The sequence below is a fragment of the Syngnathus scovelli genome, chromosome 11 (assembly GCF_024217435.2).
Source record: "Syngnathus scovelli strain Florida chromosome 11, RoL_Ssco_1.2, whole genome shotgun sequence".
Taxonomy (NCBI): Eukaryota; Metazoa; Chordata; class Actinopteri; order Syngnathiformes; family Syngnathidae; genus Syngnathus; species Syngnathus scovelli.
In genome coordinates this window covers 7,389,562-7,403,520 of record NC_090857.1, presented here as the reverse complement: position 1 = coordinate 7,403,520, position 13,959 = coordinate 7,389,562, and the positions used below count along the sequence as shown (strand labels likewise).

At 42.3% G+C, this 13,959-nt stretch overlaps 1 protein-coding gene across 2 annotated transcripts in view; it reads left to right on the top strand.

The window, feature by feature from the left end:
• gdf11 (growth differentiation factor 11) overlaps positions 1–13,959 on the top strand; it is a 16,344-nt gene extending 2,385 nt beyond the window's left edge. Inside the window, exons 3-4 of one of the 2 annotated variants that reach the window (XM_049732831.2) lie at positions 9,459–9,832; positions 11,107–13,959. In XM_049732831.2, the coding sequence (XP_049588788.1) occupies positions 9,459–9,832; positions 11,107–11,484 (752 nt within the window). In that variant the 3' untranslated portion in view covers positions 11,485–13,959. Of the gene's footprint in view, positions 1–9,458; positions 9,833–11,103 lie in introns of both variants that reach the window. The other variant, XM_049732830.2, reaches the window with a different exon arrangement.

Genomic DNA, 13,959 nt, shown 5'->3' with positions numbered 1-13,959 from the left:
CACGCAGCTGCTCTCTTGAGTCCACCTCCTGCTGCTGTCAGCTTGTGGAAAGCTTCCCTCTTGTTTCACCTCGTTTATGTGTGCGAACGCATGACAAAGCAGCCCGAATGTCAAGTGCATTATTAATGATTACGCGACTCTAAATGCGGGGAGTTATGACGACAAAGCGAGCGGACGAACAATTTGCTGGCTCTCTTCTCGTTTGCCATGAACCCAATGATAAACCGCATGGAGCCCCCTAGGAGACATTTGATAAAATTACTGTTGAACCCTGGCAGCTGTGCTCTATCGCTCTTTTATAGGAGCCTCTACCGGTCTCCCTGCTGTTCATCACAGTGAGAAAAAGTGTGTCCAAAAAGCTGCCATTGTTCCCCTCATGCAGCGCCCCCCCTCCACCCCACCCTCCTCGGCCGCACTTGCCTTTTTAAATGCGAAGTTTATAGGCACAGCTCGTTTTTTCCACCGCGGGTACACAAAGACAGAGAAGCACTCGGGGTCGAGGGGAGTGTGTGACCTTTTCCTGCAGGATCGTGGGGTTCAACAACATTTACACACGTAATATATTCTGCACAAGGCGGATAAAACACGCCCCAAATAATCAGCTTGTACAAGCCGCTGAACAAAGATGGCCTAGTGGGGCTCATGTGTTCCAAATGTCATTTAATATACCCTTTTTCTCTGATTTTAATTTTACCTATCCTTTCCTCACGAGGCTCGTGGGATTAACAGAAATGGTTCATTTTGCAAAAAAAAAAAATGCCAGTCAAAAATGTTTTCTCCACATTGGCAGCTCTTTGCCTCCATACATAACAGCCAATTAAAAAAAAGAAATAAAAGCGTTACATTGCATGGCAAAGTCACTGAAATTCGGTCTCTGGCATTTCTGTGCGGATCCAGAGGATGTCATCCACAAGATTTAATTGACTTTCTGCTGACTTTCAGAGATTATTTTGAAGTAGCATCGTAAAAATCAACATCTTTATAACGTTGGCCACACACTTTTCTCCGATAAATCCCCCTAATATTTCTGTCCATGGTAGCTAGAAGCACAAACGCCACCCATGCACTCCAAAATGAATTTTATCCTACCCAATTGATCTTAGCACATTATTAGAAACTTCTATGTTCAATTCTGAGTTGTTGCATGTTAAAAAAAAACAAAAAAACAAACAGCTGTATTGTAGTTGTGTTTTCCCGTCAGTGCTTACAATTTTAGAATTGTATCACAGGGCGTCCAAATACCTTTATACCAAAACGAGATGGTTTTAGGCCACCTTCTCAAGACATAAATAATCTTCATAGATCTTCTCGCATGCGTGTGACATCTGTGCTCTATCTGTCATGTCTCAGCACTTCCGCTTCACATCAGCTACAGTTTTCATCATCTGCTGCTTCTCCCCCTCATACCACCTGCCACCCCCCACCTTACCTCCTCTATCATCCCTCCTCCTCTCCGGTACCCACGGAAGAGTTAAAAGGAGTGCATCTTTTTTCCGCCTGTGGCGTCTTGGCGGGGTCCCACGGGATTAGAAGTGCCTTCCTTTTCTGTCTTTCTCCGATAGAAGAAGGATTTCAAACACTCTACTGTTCTGTGCGCACGTCAAACCCAATCACCCTTTCACGCTGGCTGCCTTTGATGGCCGTGTGGGTTCACACAGTACATACTGAAATGGACCTGTGCCAGAGTTGCTTCTTAGTATTCACTCAAGGTACGTGTGGGTGCCGCAGTGGGGGTTTACCGGGTCCATGCAACCGAGTGGATAATTACTATGAAATTTCATGGAATGGTACAGCTATTTATATCACGCAGCGGCACTTAATGTACTTAAAACATCCACCTCCATACAGTATGTTCTGGCTGGCTTACATTCCGTGACTTAACCATGATGTGTAAAGCAGTTCAAAGCGCTCACGGGCTTTATTAGTATGAATTATTTTTGGAGTTTTTTATTCGGGTGGTGGATTTGGTCCCGTTGGTCTGTTTTTTGACATTTAGGCTTATCAGCAATAGTTTGACACACTTTGAAAAAAAATTCTACTATTTATGTACCACCACAATGGATTTGAAATGAATCAAATAAGGTGAAGACATTCAGCTTTTCATCCAAATCAGGGGAACGGTGTAGGAATTATATTAGGCCTCCTACAAAAGTAATGGGACAAATAAACAATCATAAATCAAAGTTTCACTTTTCAGCACTTGGTTGCAAATCCTTTGCAGTCAATTACAGGCTGAAGTCTGGAATGCGTAAACATTACCAGACACTGGATTTCATCTTAGGTGATGCTCTACCAGGCCTCTAACTCGAGTCCTGCTTGTTCTTGTGGCATTTTGTGAAATACATGTCCAATCGATTGAGGTCATTGCATAATGTTCCAATTCTTTGAATAACAAAAACAAACAAACTCAGTTCAGGTGATTGACTTGGCCATTGCATAATGTTCCAATTCTTTGAATGAAAAAAACAAATTGATTTTGCAGTATGCTTTGCGTCATTGCACATCTGTTGATCTGACTTGGATGTAGAGACACTCAAAAAGTGAAAGTCTGCAGTTATTTGTTTTATTTCTAATGCATTGTGGTGGTGGTGGTGCTTTGAGTTAGACCAATAAGAATTGTGCCCATGCCCCAACATTTAATATTTTGGAACACACCTGAAAAAAATGTTTGAGCGAGAATTGTGCTAGGAAAGCAAATATTGATGCGGTGTATCTCATTTGCGGAAATATTTCATTTGCTGTAAGAACTCTTTGTCTTTTCAGTTCTTAGAGAATACAAACGTCATTTAATTGGACAGTGTTAGGAGAAAAGACATATTTAGATTGAACACGACATTGATGGAATTTTCCACTTGTCAAGTAAACGTCCAGCATGTCCGATGAGATGAAGTGCAACCGCAGGTGCATCTGTACGTGAAATACACGCTCATAGAAATACATTAACATACAATGTTAGACTGGTGTCAACACACATGGACGCTAGAGCACACGCACGCGCACAAACACACACAGTCGCACACACACTCAAGAGAAAAGTTCTCCTATTGACAAAAAGGGTCACAGAGTTCACAGCTATGTGATATATTGAAGAGGAGACTATTAACCTCATCAGGTCTCTTTCTTTGGCAGCAAAGACGAACCGGTAGTAACTTGAACACTTATCCCCCACCACACACACATGCACCAACCACTCCCACAAAAAAAACAAGTCTTTTATAGTGTTGACCCTATAAAAGGGTCATTTCCTGAAGGTGCAGGAACCATAAAAATTAAGAGGGAGAGCGCTAAAAGGACAGAGCAGAAGAAGCCGGACACTCCGGCTTCGACTCACCGGTCGCTATTTGCGGCAAGTGGGTGACTATGTGAGGTTTTTATAGATTTATTTATTCCACCGAGGTCTCAGTTTGACGATGACACTTGCTCGTCTTGCCATCAATGGCGGGACTCCAAGGGGAAGATTGCCGCTGAATTGTTTAGCCGCCGGGGCACGACCGCTTTGTTTAAAAAGAAGTAAAAAGTCAAGAAAGGTCCGCGGGACTGTTGAAATTGCACAACATACTGTCAACTTTATGGCTAATAAAATTTCAAAGGGACCAAAGTCTATTAATACAAGGACAAAATTTCCCCAGGACCTCAGGAATCTCGCTCCCTCCACCCTCCTTCCTCTCTTCCCACGCTCCTCTGGACTAGTCCCTATAGGCCGCTTTCTCCCGCTATACTTGCAAATTTAGCATTAGCATTTAGCGCACGCTTTAGCAAAATATCAATATTAGGATACGCTCAAATATGTTTTGGTGGTGCCGTGTAGCTGAGAAGGAGAGCGGACATGTTTTGCTAGCCGCTCAGCTCCAGTGTAAAACATTTTGGGAGTGTGCGATGGAGTTAGGTGCATCTTGACTCATGCTGTGCGTACAAAAGGGGGTGGAGGAATGAAGCCAGTGAGTCCACGGGGAGCTACAAGCAGCCCAGCTCTACCCTAAAGGGACAGAATTCATGGAAGGCTTTTATAGGTACACTTAAAAAGGCTTGAAACAGATGTTTGGTTTCACTAATAAAGGAAATAATTACTTCGGAGCAGTAATTAAGCCTTGCGTAGGGATGCGGCAGGAGGGGTGGGGGGGGTAGGAGGAGTGAGAAGATAAAATGGAGATCATTGAGGGATTATTGTTGATGGATGCATTCAGCCTCTGTGTGGTCGTATGGGCAAGGCATCGGTTTATGGTGGAATCCATTAAAACTAAGAGGCGTTTAAGCGGGGGAAATGCAGTGTGGGCATAATGTCGGATCCTCCGAGGGGAGGGAGCAAATGTGTTGGAAGGAAGCACAGTTAACGGCAGATTACCTCATTTTTATCCCATGAAAATTGAATTCGCTTCGTTTCAGCAGCCTATCACCGCGTCAAACTCGAGTTCCATTATGAACCTTATGGAGATGATTGGCCTAGATATGTTTTAAGGAGTTTGACTTATATGATGTCATAAAGATCTTCAACCAGTATTAGAGACATACGATTTCATGAAATCATTCCCTTGCCCAATTTTGAGTTAATGTTTTTTTTTCTTCAATGGGTAGCCTTTAGCTGGACATAAGACAAAAATGAATAGCAAATTTAAAATGTAATGTCACGAGGTATTAACAAAAAATGTATATTTATTTACACTGGAAAAAACATATTTCTCAGTGTAGACATGGAAAAAACATATTTCTCAGTGTAGGCATAGTTGAATAGAATGCTCATAAATTAGGAATACTTATTTGTAATACTCCCCAGAACAGGCTTTTTATCGACTTAATATAATTTGGTTAGCACGGAAATTAAGAACAGCACTTCCTTACTGTATATGCGAGCATATAAAAAGTTTGGGAAACAGAGCTGTGACCTGACATTAACGCTTCACACCCAAACACAGGCGGTGAGAGAGAGTAGTGTGCTTTCTGCTGTCCAGCTGGCCACCTTATTGCAGTTCACTGCACCCCCTCCCTGGAAAAAAAAAAAAAAAAAAATCATCCCTCCATCCCCCCTGCTGGAAATGCGCCGGTGCCTCCAAATGAAAGCACATCTTAAAAAAAGGCTCTAAAAACTTAGCGCCAACTGAGTTGAGGAGTGCTTTGCCTCCGTTTGGAGTCAGCTATGGTGTTTGCGGTGTGTTTTTGTGTTGTTCCATGTTTCTCTGTGTGTTTGTGTGCACTCAGCTAGAACAGGCAGCATTAGGAGGTGTCTTTTGTTGCTCCTGGGGGGCTACTGTCCTCAGTCCTAATAGGAGTCTTGTGCCTGCCGTTGTCCCAAGGGAGGGCTTCTGAATGAGGGGGTCTAACTTCACACTCCCACCACACGCACACCCCCTCCCACCACCACTCGCAGCTCAAGCTCAGCCTCCCCCACCACCTTCCTCCATCCCTGGGGACTGGCCGAGAGACAAAGAGGGAGTGGGGCTGCGGTGGGATGGGATGTTTTGGGGGGGGTGGGGTGGGGGTACACCATGGCCCCTGTCTTATTAGAAGGGTCGTGAACGTGTCACGATGATTAATATGCCGAGGTGCGCGGGGATACCCTAGAGTCACATTTATTCAACATGACGGCTGCCAAACACACTCGCCACAAAATGCCACATTTGCATTTCCCATTAAGGAAAGAAAATATAGATATATAGATATATAGATATGCAAATGAAACTCGGATCTAGATTTATACCATGATGTGCGCTCCATTTGGACATTAACAATAGATGACCGTTTTTGTTGTGTGGTTTCACCTGGACGACGGCCTTGTGTATAAGATATAATCATAGCTGCCTTTAAGATTAATGAATGAAAGGCTGGAATAGTAAAAGTCATTTTATCGCCTAAATTAAGTTACATATGCGTAATTATTTTGAAACCTAACCCTAACCCTACCCAATCCAGGAATGGGCCAGATCTGTATTCTTACATTCCAGAAGTTGCCATTAGGCAGCTTTTCTTAGTGTTAAACGTCATGAAAATATGAAATACAATCTCAACTTTAAAGCCTTGTAACCATTTTTTATTGTGTAACTGCAGTTCGACATCCCTTGGCGATATGTTTTTTAACTAGCTCAACGCTAGCACAATGTTAGTCCATGTGGCTTTTAAAATGCCTTGTGTCTCATATTAAAAGGAACAGCTTGCTGAATAAAAGCCCTTATTTTCTACACATCTACCGGTACTTGCATGTATGGGCTAACTGTGCGTCACAGGTACCCAGGGAGTCAACCAGATGCTTGATAGGCTTACCTGAAGGCCTGCTGCGCTTGGGCAGTAAAATTCATGCGCTGCATATTCTGCAATTACACCGCGGGGAAATAAGCTGCCGTTGTAATGAAACATGGCCAGGAAAGGCAAACAAGGCTATTTCCTTTGTAAAAACACAGCATCTGTTAATACTTTTCTTGACGTGTTGATGTTATGTAAAGTACAAGCAGTGCTCTAGTTTTTGAGGATCGGCATGAAACGGATGAAGGACAATGCTATTGTGATTTTTGTTTTTGTTTGAAAAGGTCTGAAACAAAGTAGTATGACTAGAAATGTGTATGCCAGGCCAGTAGTTTGCGGTGTTTAGCAAAGTACGGCCCGGGGTTACATACTGTTTCTGACTGGCCCTCGTGATGTCAAAATAAAATGTCACATTTGTGTTGCTTTTATTTAGAAGGTTGTGCTTTCATTTTTATTTGCACTCGTGTGTTAGCGTTTTTATTAAAAGCTGAGGTTGGCGTGTCGGTTTGCTGTTACAAGCGTCGCAGTTTCCGATGTGGTCAAATTGATTGCTCCATAGTCTCCAAATAAATGTATATAAATGCGATGTCAGACAAATTGCAGGACTGGTGACATAAAATAAATCCCGAAGAATCAGTTTCCCTCTATGACCCCAATGAACTTGGCAAAGAGGGAGATTTTTTTTATATTTAGACCATAAAGGTGCTGCTGTGAGACCTGTTAGCAAAAGTTTACATTGTCAGGCTCCAAAATGAAACAATACTTTTTTCTTTTTCCCCTAAATGTTTCCAGCTTAAAAAATAGAAAGGTGTTATATAAATGCCCCTATTTCTTGATTTGCCTTCAGGGAAGTGTTCTTTTGAGTGTTACTGAATGCAAACACTGATCTTACAAAATACCATTTGTCGGTTGTAAATCAGTTTTAAAAAAAAAAAAGTCTAGAATTCAATTTGGGAAATGAAACACAGATGAGGTTCAATTTGCAATGGCAAAGGCCTTAAGGTCTCCCGCTGGTTTTCTGTGCTTTACAAGCAAAACTCACCGGCTTTCCCCAAGTGAAACACTCTGCCAAAATGTGCTGTGTAATAAAGCTGGAGGCATTCCTCTTCCTCCTCCCCCTCCTCCTCCTCGTTCTCCTCCTACTCGAGCACTTACAAGATCTATAAAGACACAAATTGAATTCATCAATGAAGTCATTGTTTGACGTGACGTTGCTCATATGTTGGGCATGTGTGTTTAATAAAGCTCCTAACTAATTGACTTGTGCTTCTCCGATTACTTCTTCAGGAGAACAACTCCAGAAGCAGCAAATACATCTTTGCAATCTTTGGTGCCTTGTTTTGCTTCGAACAAAAGCAAACTGTTGCCGCCACCATCGATCCAAAACAACAACTCGTCATCGTTAAGTAAACCTCGAAATCGTTCATTGGCAGTTCCGTGCTGATGAGCAAACGCGTTAATTAACGTGACCTCGGCAACCCACCGAAAAGGAACATATTGTTTGTCCAGCGTGAGACACTGTATTATTTACGTGCACTAATGACTCGGCCTGGAAATACAGGCTGAAGGATTACGTCTGTCCCCCGGCTTGGCCCTTAATCAACAGTGGCCTGGACTCTTCTAATGGACAATGTGTGGCCATAATTTAATTATAACTCTTGCTAAGTGTAAAAAAAAAAAAAAATCAGGCAGTGTTCTCCCCTCCTCAGTGCTTTTGTTCCCCACCCTAATCAAAACAAAAACAAATAGGAGGCCTACTGGGCTCACTTACGCGCTACTGATTTCCAACGATTGTGTTGAAAAGGCACGTTGCGAAAAAAGACGTATTAGCATTGCCATAGGCTCGACCTTGACCTTCAAACTCAATCTGGCTATTAGGTGTCACCCCTCCCCAGCACCCCTGAGATGTAAAGGGGCTGACGGTTTTGACCCCTGATCCCATTTCTTAACTAGGCTGAGGTGCCAAATAACCTTTTGACCCAGGAAGCATTTGCAGGTTACCCGAGCAACCTCCGATTGAGCAATGATTGACAAGTCCATGCACATTTTATCTTTTCTTTATCTGACAACAGTCCATTGCCAAACAAATGACAGTACGTGGCAGTTTATTCACTTATGTCCGTCAAATACGTTCAAGCCCAAACGGACAGCTAAAATATTCTATTGTACTCTGTTAGCGCATTATTATGCCTGCTTGATGCGGAATAAATTTCCCTTAATAAATGAACACTTTACATGGAAATGAATGTATGAATGCAATGGATGGATGTCATTATATCAGATGGAGCTCTATGTAAATGAGCCGCTGTGCACATTTGACATGTGGTGCCAATCGCCGAAAACACGAGGGGATCATGACAGGAATAAATCTGCCTATTTGATGACACCTCATGTTCTTTGACACGTGCACCTTAATCCCAGGCCAAAGTGGATTTGCTTCTAGGCAGAGCGGCTGGAGAAAAAAATAAAAATACATTTTGTTCGTTTTTTTTTTTTTTTTATAGGGGTAGACCATTTCATTATAACTGACCCAGGGGAATCTAAGGTTACCATCTGGCCATTGGCCAGCATCACTGATTCTTGTTTTAATATGCAAATGGCTTTTTTTTTTTAAAGGGAGGCCTCATGTAATCACAATTGGAACTCGTTTCAATTGACAGGGACAAAAAGGCTTGCATAGTCTTGCATGAGCAACTAAAATGTGAGAGTGCAAGTGAGAGTCCGCTGAGTCATTTGATGTACAATTAAAAAGTTAGAGAATAATTTAATCAGAAAGGTTGAATTTGTTACATATAGATCAGAGCTTCTGTAGTGTTGACTTACATTATGCAAGACTTGCCATCGATTAAAATGCAAACTATGATGAGAAATGACACTGGATGGGGTTTTGGGTTATTTACACAACTGTTGGTGTGTGAACTGGCAAAAGTCACCGACCGTGCTGTTACTGTCACAGTATTTATATTTTAAAAAAAGAAAGAAAAAAAAAACGTACCTCGCAGCAGGTGCACACCAGTCACTGTTATTCATGATGACATATTTGCAGAAAAAGTCCATTTTGTGGGAAAGTGATATTTGTGGTGAAAAAGTAGTAGCTCATAGCATCAAGCTCAGGGGTGGGACAAATATGGTTTGCACTTTTTTCTTTAATTTGCACCCCCAAACATTTACATTACTGACCAACAACATGTTTATGTATATTAATGACTGCTCTCTCTCTTTCACAGCGGAGCCCCTGGTGCAGGTGAATGGGAAACCGAGCTGCTGCTTCTTCAAGTTCAGCCCCAAACTCATGTTTACCAAGGTTCTGAAGGCCCAGCTGTGGGTGTACCTACGGCCACTGCAGCAGACTTCCACCGTTTACCTGCAAATTCTGCGGCTCAAGCCCGTAACGGAGCAAGGCAGCCGCCACATCCGCATCCGCTCGCTGAAGATCGAGCTCAACTCCAGGGTGGGACACTGGCAAAGTATTGACTTCAAGCACGTGTTGCAGAACTGGTTCAAACAGCCCCACACCAACTGGGGAATCGACATCAACGCCTTTGATGAGAGCGGCAATGACCTGGCCGTTACCTCGCTGCGACCTGGGGAGGAGGGGCTGGTAAGGACCCTCAGACCTGTCCCAGGGACAAGAGATCCTCTCCATGCAAAATTATGCCATACTCAAGTCTCAATTTAATACAAGGAGCCACATAATGTCATATTAACATAATACTAGACTCACTCACTCACTCACTCACTCACTCACTCACTCACTCACTCACTCACTCACTCACTCACTCACTCACTCACTCACTCACTCACTCACTCACTCACTCACTCACTCACTCACTCACTCACTCACTCACTCACTCACTCACTCACTCACTCAAGCCTTGCTGCTAAGCCAGTATGTCAATTTAGGAGCTTTGGAAGGAACCACATTTGGTTAAATCAGTCAAAATTAGGAAATTATCAGATTTTTTTTTTTATTGACCCAAAAAGTTTAGAACAACACAAAATTGAATGATTGTGCTGAGCCATAACTTGTTGCCATTATCTTGGACAGTTAATTATTTCTATATGCGTATGTTAACTGTTGTAAAAGCAAGACTGTCATGACTGTAACTTGTTCTTACTGCCCCCAAGTGGCCAGAAAAAAACAGTCAATGTAGATGTAGATAGAATCTTACATCAAAACGGAGGATGATGTTCAATTTTGTTTTGAATATTATATATGAATCGCTGTCATGCTAAATAAGGCCTGCAAATAATTAGATACAAAAGAGACGAGCTAAAGAATGTCCATAAAGGTGAATTTAAAATCTTTAGTGCTTTAATGAGAGAGGACATGATTTTCACAAAGAATCGGCTCCACCAAATATTTGCCAAGTGCTTGTCACAGAGGTCATCTCTGGCGTCTTGGCCAATAAAACATTGTCCTCAGTGAACACAGCAGTGTCTATTATTATTCTTGAAGTAAAAAAAGAAAAGATCCAAAACAAAGGCAAGATCAAATAAGCAAAGAAAAAAGCAAAAACGTTTCCAACCATCATCCTCTGGGATTTTACTTCAACAACAAGGACTCGAAAGGCCAAAAGTGGTTTCACCCCCATTGGCCTTTCAGTTTATATCTTCTTCTTCATGCGTCACATCAAATTGATTGTCGTCCAGCTGGAATCACAGAGGGAAAGGGGGAGGCTTTGCAAAAAAGTCACCCAATTTGGTGCAGCATTTTAGTAAGCAGTTAAGCTAGATATTGATGAGAAGAATTGGAATTATAAAAAGGGGGTGGTGGGTGATGTCAATGTCATGCAAGCGTACCTTATGAGATATTCACTTTTCACCCCCTTTATAACCACCCCTTTCTCTCACTCCTCCCCCTGTTTCCAGCAGCCGTTCCTGGAAGTGAAGGTTCTGGAGACGACCAAACGCTCTCGAAGAAACCTGGGCCTGGACTGCGACGAGCACTCCAACGAGTCCCGTTGCTGTCGTTACCCTCTGACGGTGGACTTCGAGGCCTTCGGCTGGGACTGGATCATCGCGCCCAAGCGCTACAAAGCCAATTATTGCTCGGGCGAGTGCGAGTACATGTTCATGCAAAAGTACCCGCACACTCACTTGGTGCAGCACGCCAACCCCCGCGGCTCGGCGGGGCCCTGCTGCACCCCCACCAAGATGTCGCCCATTAACATGCTCTACTTCAACGATAAGCAGCAGATTATCCATGGCAAGATTCCCGGGATGGTGGTGGATCGATGTGGCTGCTCTTAGGCTGAGGGGATGACGCGCTTGTGCACGTTCACCATTCCATCAAACCACCTTAAATGCAAATGGAGCTCTCCCCTGGCACCAGAACCCATTCCTTGGCACCAGATTGAAAAAAAAAAAGATTAAAAAAAAAAACCAAAGGGTTCCATTTCGTCAAATTCAAATGATTCTAACTTGTAGAAAGTTCTGTGTGAAATAGGAATCGAAAAAGGGACCGAGTGATGGAAATACAGTACATGAAGTGAATGTGAGGTGCGGCTACAAAGAATAAGAACATGTTTGATTTCTGTTGTTGTGTTTTTAATGGCATCTTTGTGAAATGTCCATCCATGTTGGTGGATGAAGATGACAGGAGACATTTTTAGTTTCGAGACATTTTAGTTCACAGCACTCTTTCTTCATGAGTGATCTACAAAAAAAGGGGGGGCAGACACCTCAACCGGAATCCACACCTACAAAATCGGTTCATTGCTGTTTACAGATGTCTAGAAATGTAACGTTTTGAAGAGATCCAAAAGCAAACCCTTAATCTATAACACCTTAGTGTGACATTCTCGCGTATCTACAAACCCTTTTCACTGCTGCTTTGATGTGTTTTATTTGGAGTCTTGTAAAAACTCCAAAAAGCAAGAGCGTGAGTGGAAAGTATGGCTAGCTCTGCTAAAACGGCGACTTCAGATAAACAGTTAAGGCTCAAATGATTCATATCTGGGTCAAGTCTTGAGTTGGTCAATTTGCATTTGATGAATGGCTGTTGTTTAGCTCCATAGGTTTATATTCTAAACATTCTTAGTTGCTTTTAAATTATTCGCATCCTTGCTGTTATGGGAGCTAAACGATAACCATTCAGCTAAACCAGATTGCACTTGAGGTCAACGTTTGGTTGCGGTATGAATCATTTGACGCTTTACTGTACATCAGGAGGTCGAGCGTGCGGAAAATCTAACCTGGTGTAAATAAACAAAAATGTCCAAGCTGGATCACTGAACATTAGCAAAATTAGATCCAATCAAGCCACTAACCGCCATTTAGAGAACTGCATCCCTCCCCATCCCCCCACCCGGCTCATTCTCATCGTGAAGAATTACTATTGTTAGTGCTTAAATACAGTAGAGGTTAGTACAGTATGCTCAAAGTGTGTCTTTGTCTCCTGGATATCCTAGCAGAGATATCCATTTGTTGTAAACGAAAGCACTATGCTGTTGGATAAAGGAAGAGCCTTCTGACATTATTATATATAAATGATATATGTATATATTCAAAAGAAAAAGGCGTACGAAAACCTTTTTGGGGGGGGCACTCTACCTTACCAACAATAAATTTTGCACTATGGCATGAGGAGGTAAAGTGTTATTTTGTGTTTTTGACCAAGCACAAGCGAGCTTGGACAATGTAGCCTCAAAGAAACTAGTCAAGCTTCTGCCGAGGAACCATGCGGAGAAACTAGCAAGGTTATCACTCGTTTGATGCCACCACACTCGTCCTGGCTTTTTGTCTGAAGCGGGGGCCTGTCCACTCCATATGCATTCAATCCATTTTGAATGTAAATCCAATTTGGACCCTGACGTCCTGTCCCGTGCCAGCGGCCTGAAAGGCCTCCTTTTTCCGAACCAAGTCATCAACGTGCGTAATGAAAGTCTGCGTCGATGAATACAGAATGCTTTAACTGGAAATGGCCCGCCCATCTACTTTATTACAAAGTTAGCGAGACTTTAGAGTCCGATTTGCCTTTGTGTGTGTTTTAAAGGAAAGCGCCCATGTAAGAATGGGAGGAGTATCCAGGGATCGTTAGCCAAAGTAGAGGACGACATGTCTTGTGCTGTAACTCGTGTTGTTATCGCAGGAATTATGCTAGAACTTTTCAAAGGGAGGAAAATGCTGTTAGGGGCAGTGGTTGGAAAAGATTCAACTGGTTAATTGTCTATATTTATTAATATTAATTACAAAGTCTGTCTACCTCACTTTAGCGTTAAAAAAAAACAAGCTTTTAAAAATGGATTAAAATGTGCAAATGAACCCTCACGACCCCCAAAAAAGAGAAGAAGAAAACCACAGGGTCCCCGTACTCTCAGGCTGGGATGGACTTCTTGACGGAATGACTGATGCTCACGTGTGATATCCGAAGATGGCATTAGCTGTGCCCGCCATGGCTTGACGATTGCGGAAGCCATTTTGAAATGTAGTCTTTGTATACTGGTATGTGTGCAAGTGTTTTCATAGAAATATATGAGAGTTACAAAAAAAAAAAAAAGCCTCTATGTAAATAACAACCCGAATGTTGACATTTATGACGTTTTGGACAGGTTCACCGCTTCTAGTGTTTTTTCATTGCTCCATACTTTGTGTAGTTTTAAATAAATCACCCCAACGTTGTAGATTAATGGTTGTGCATATGAATAACTGTTCAATTGTTATTTTTTTTGTCTTTGTTGTTTATTATCATTTTTCTTTTGTACAATAAATCATTTATTTAGCTTA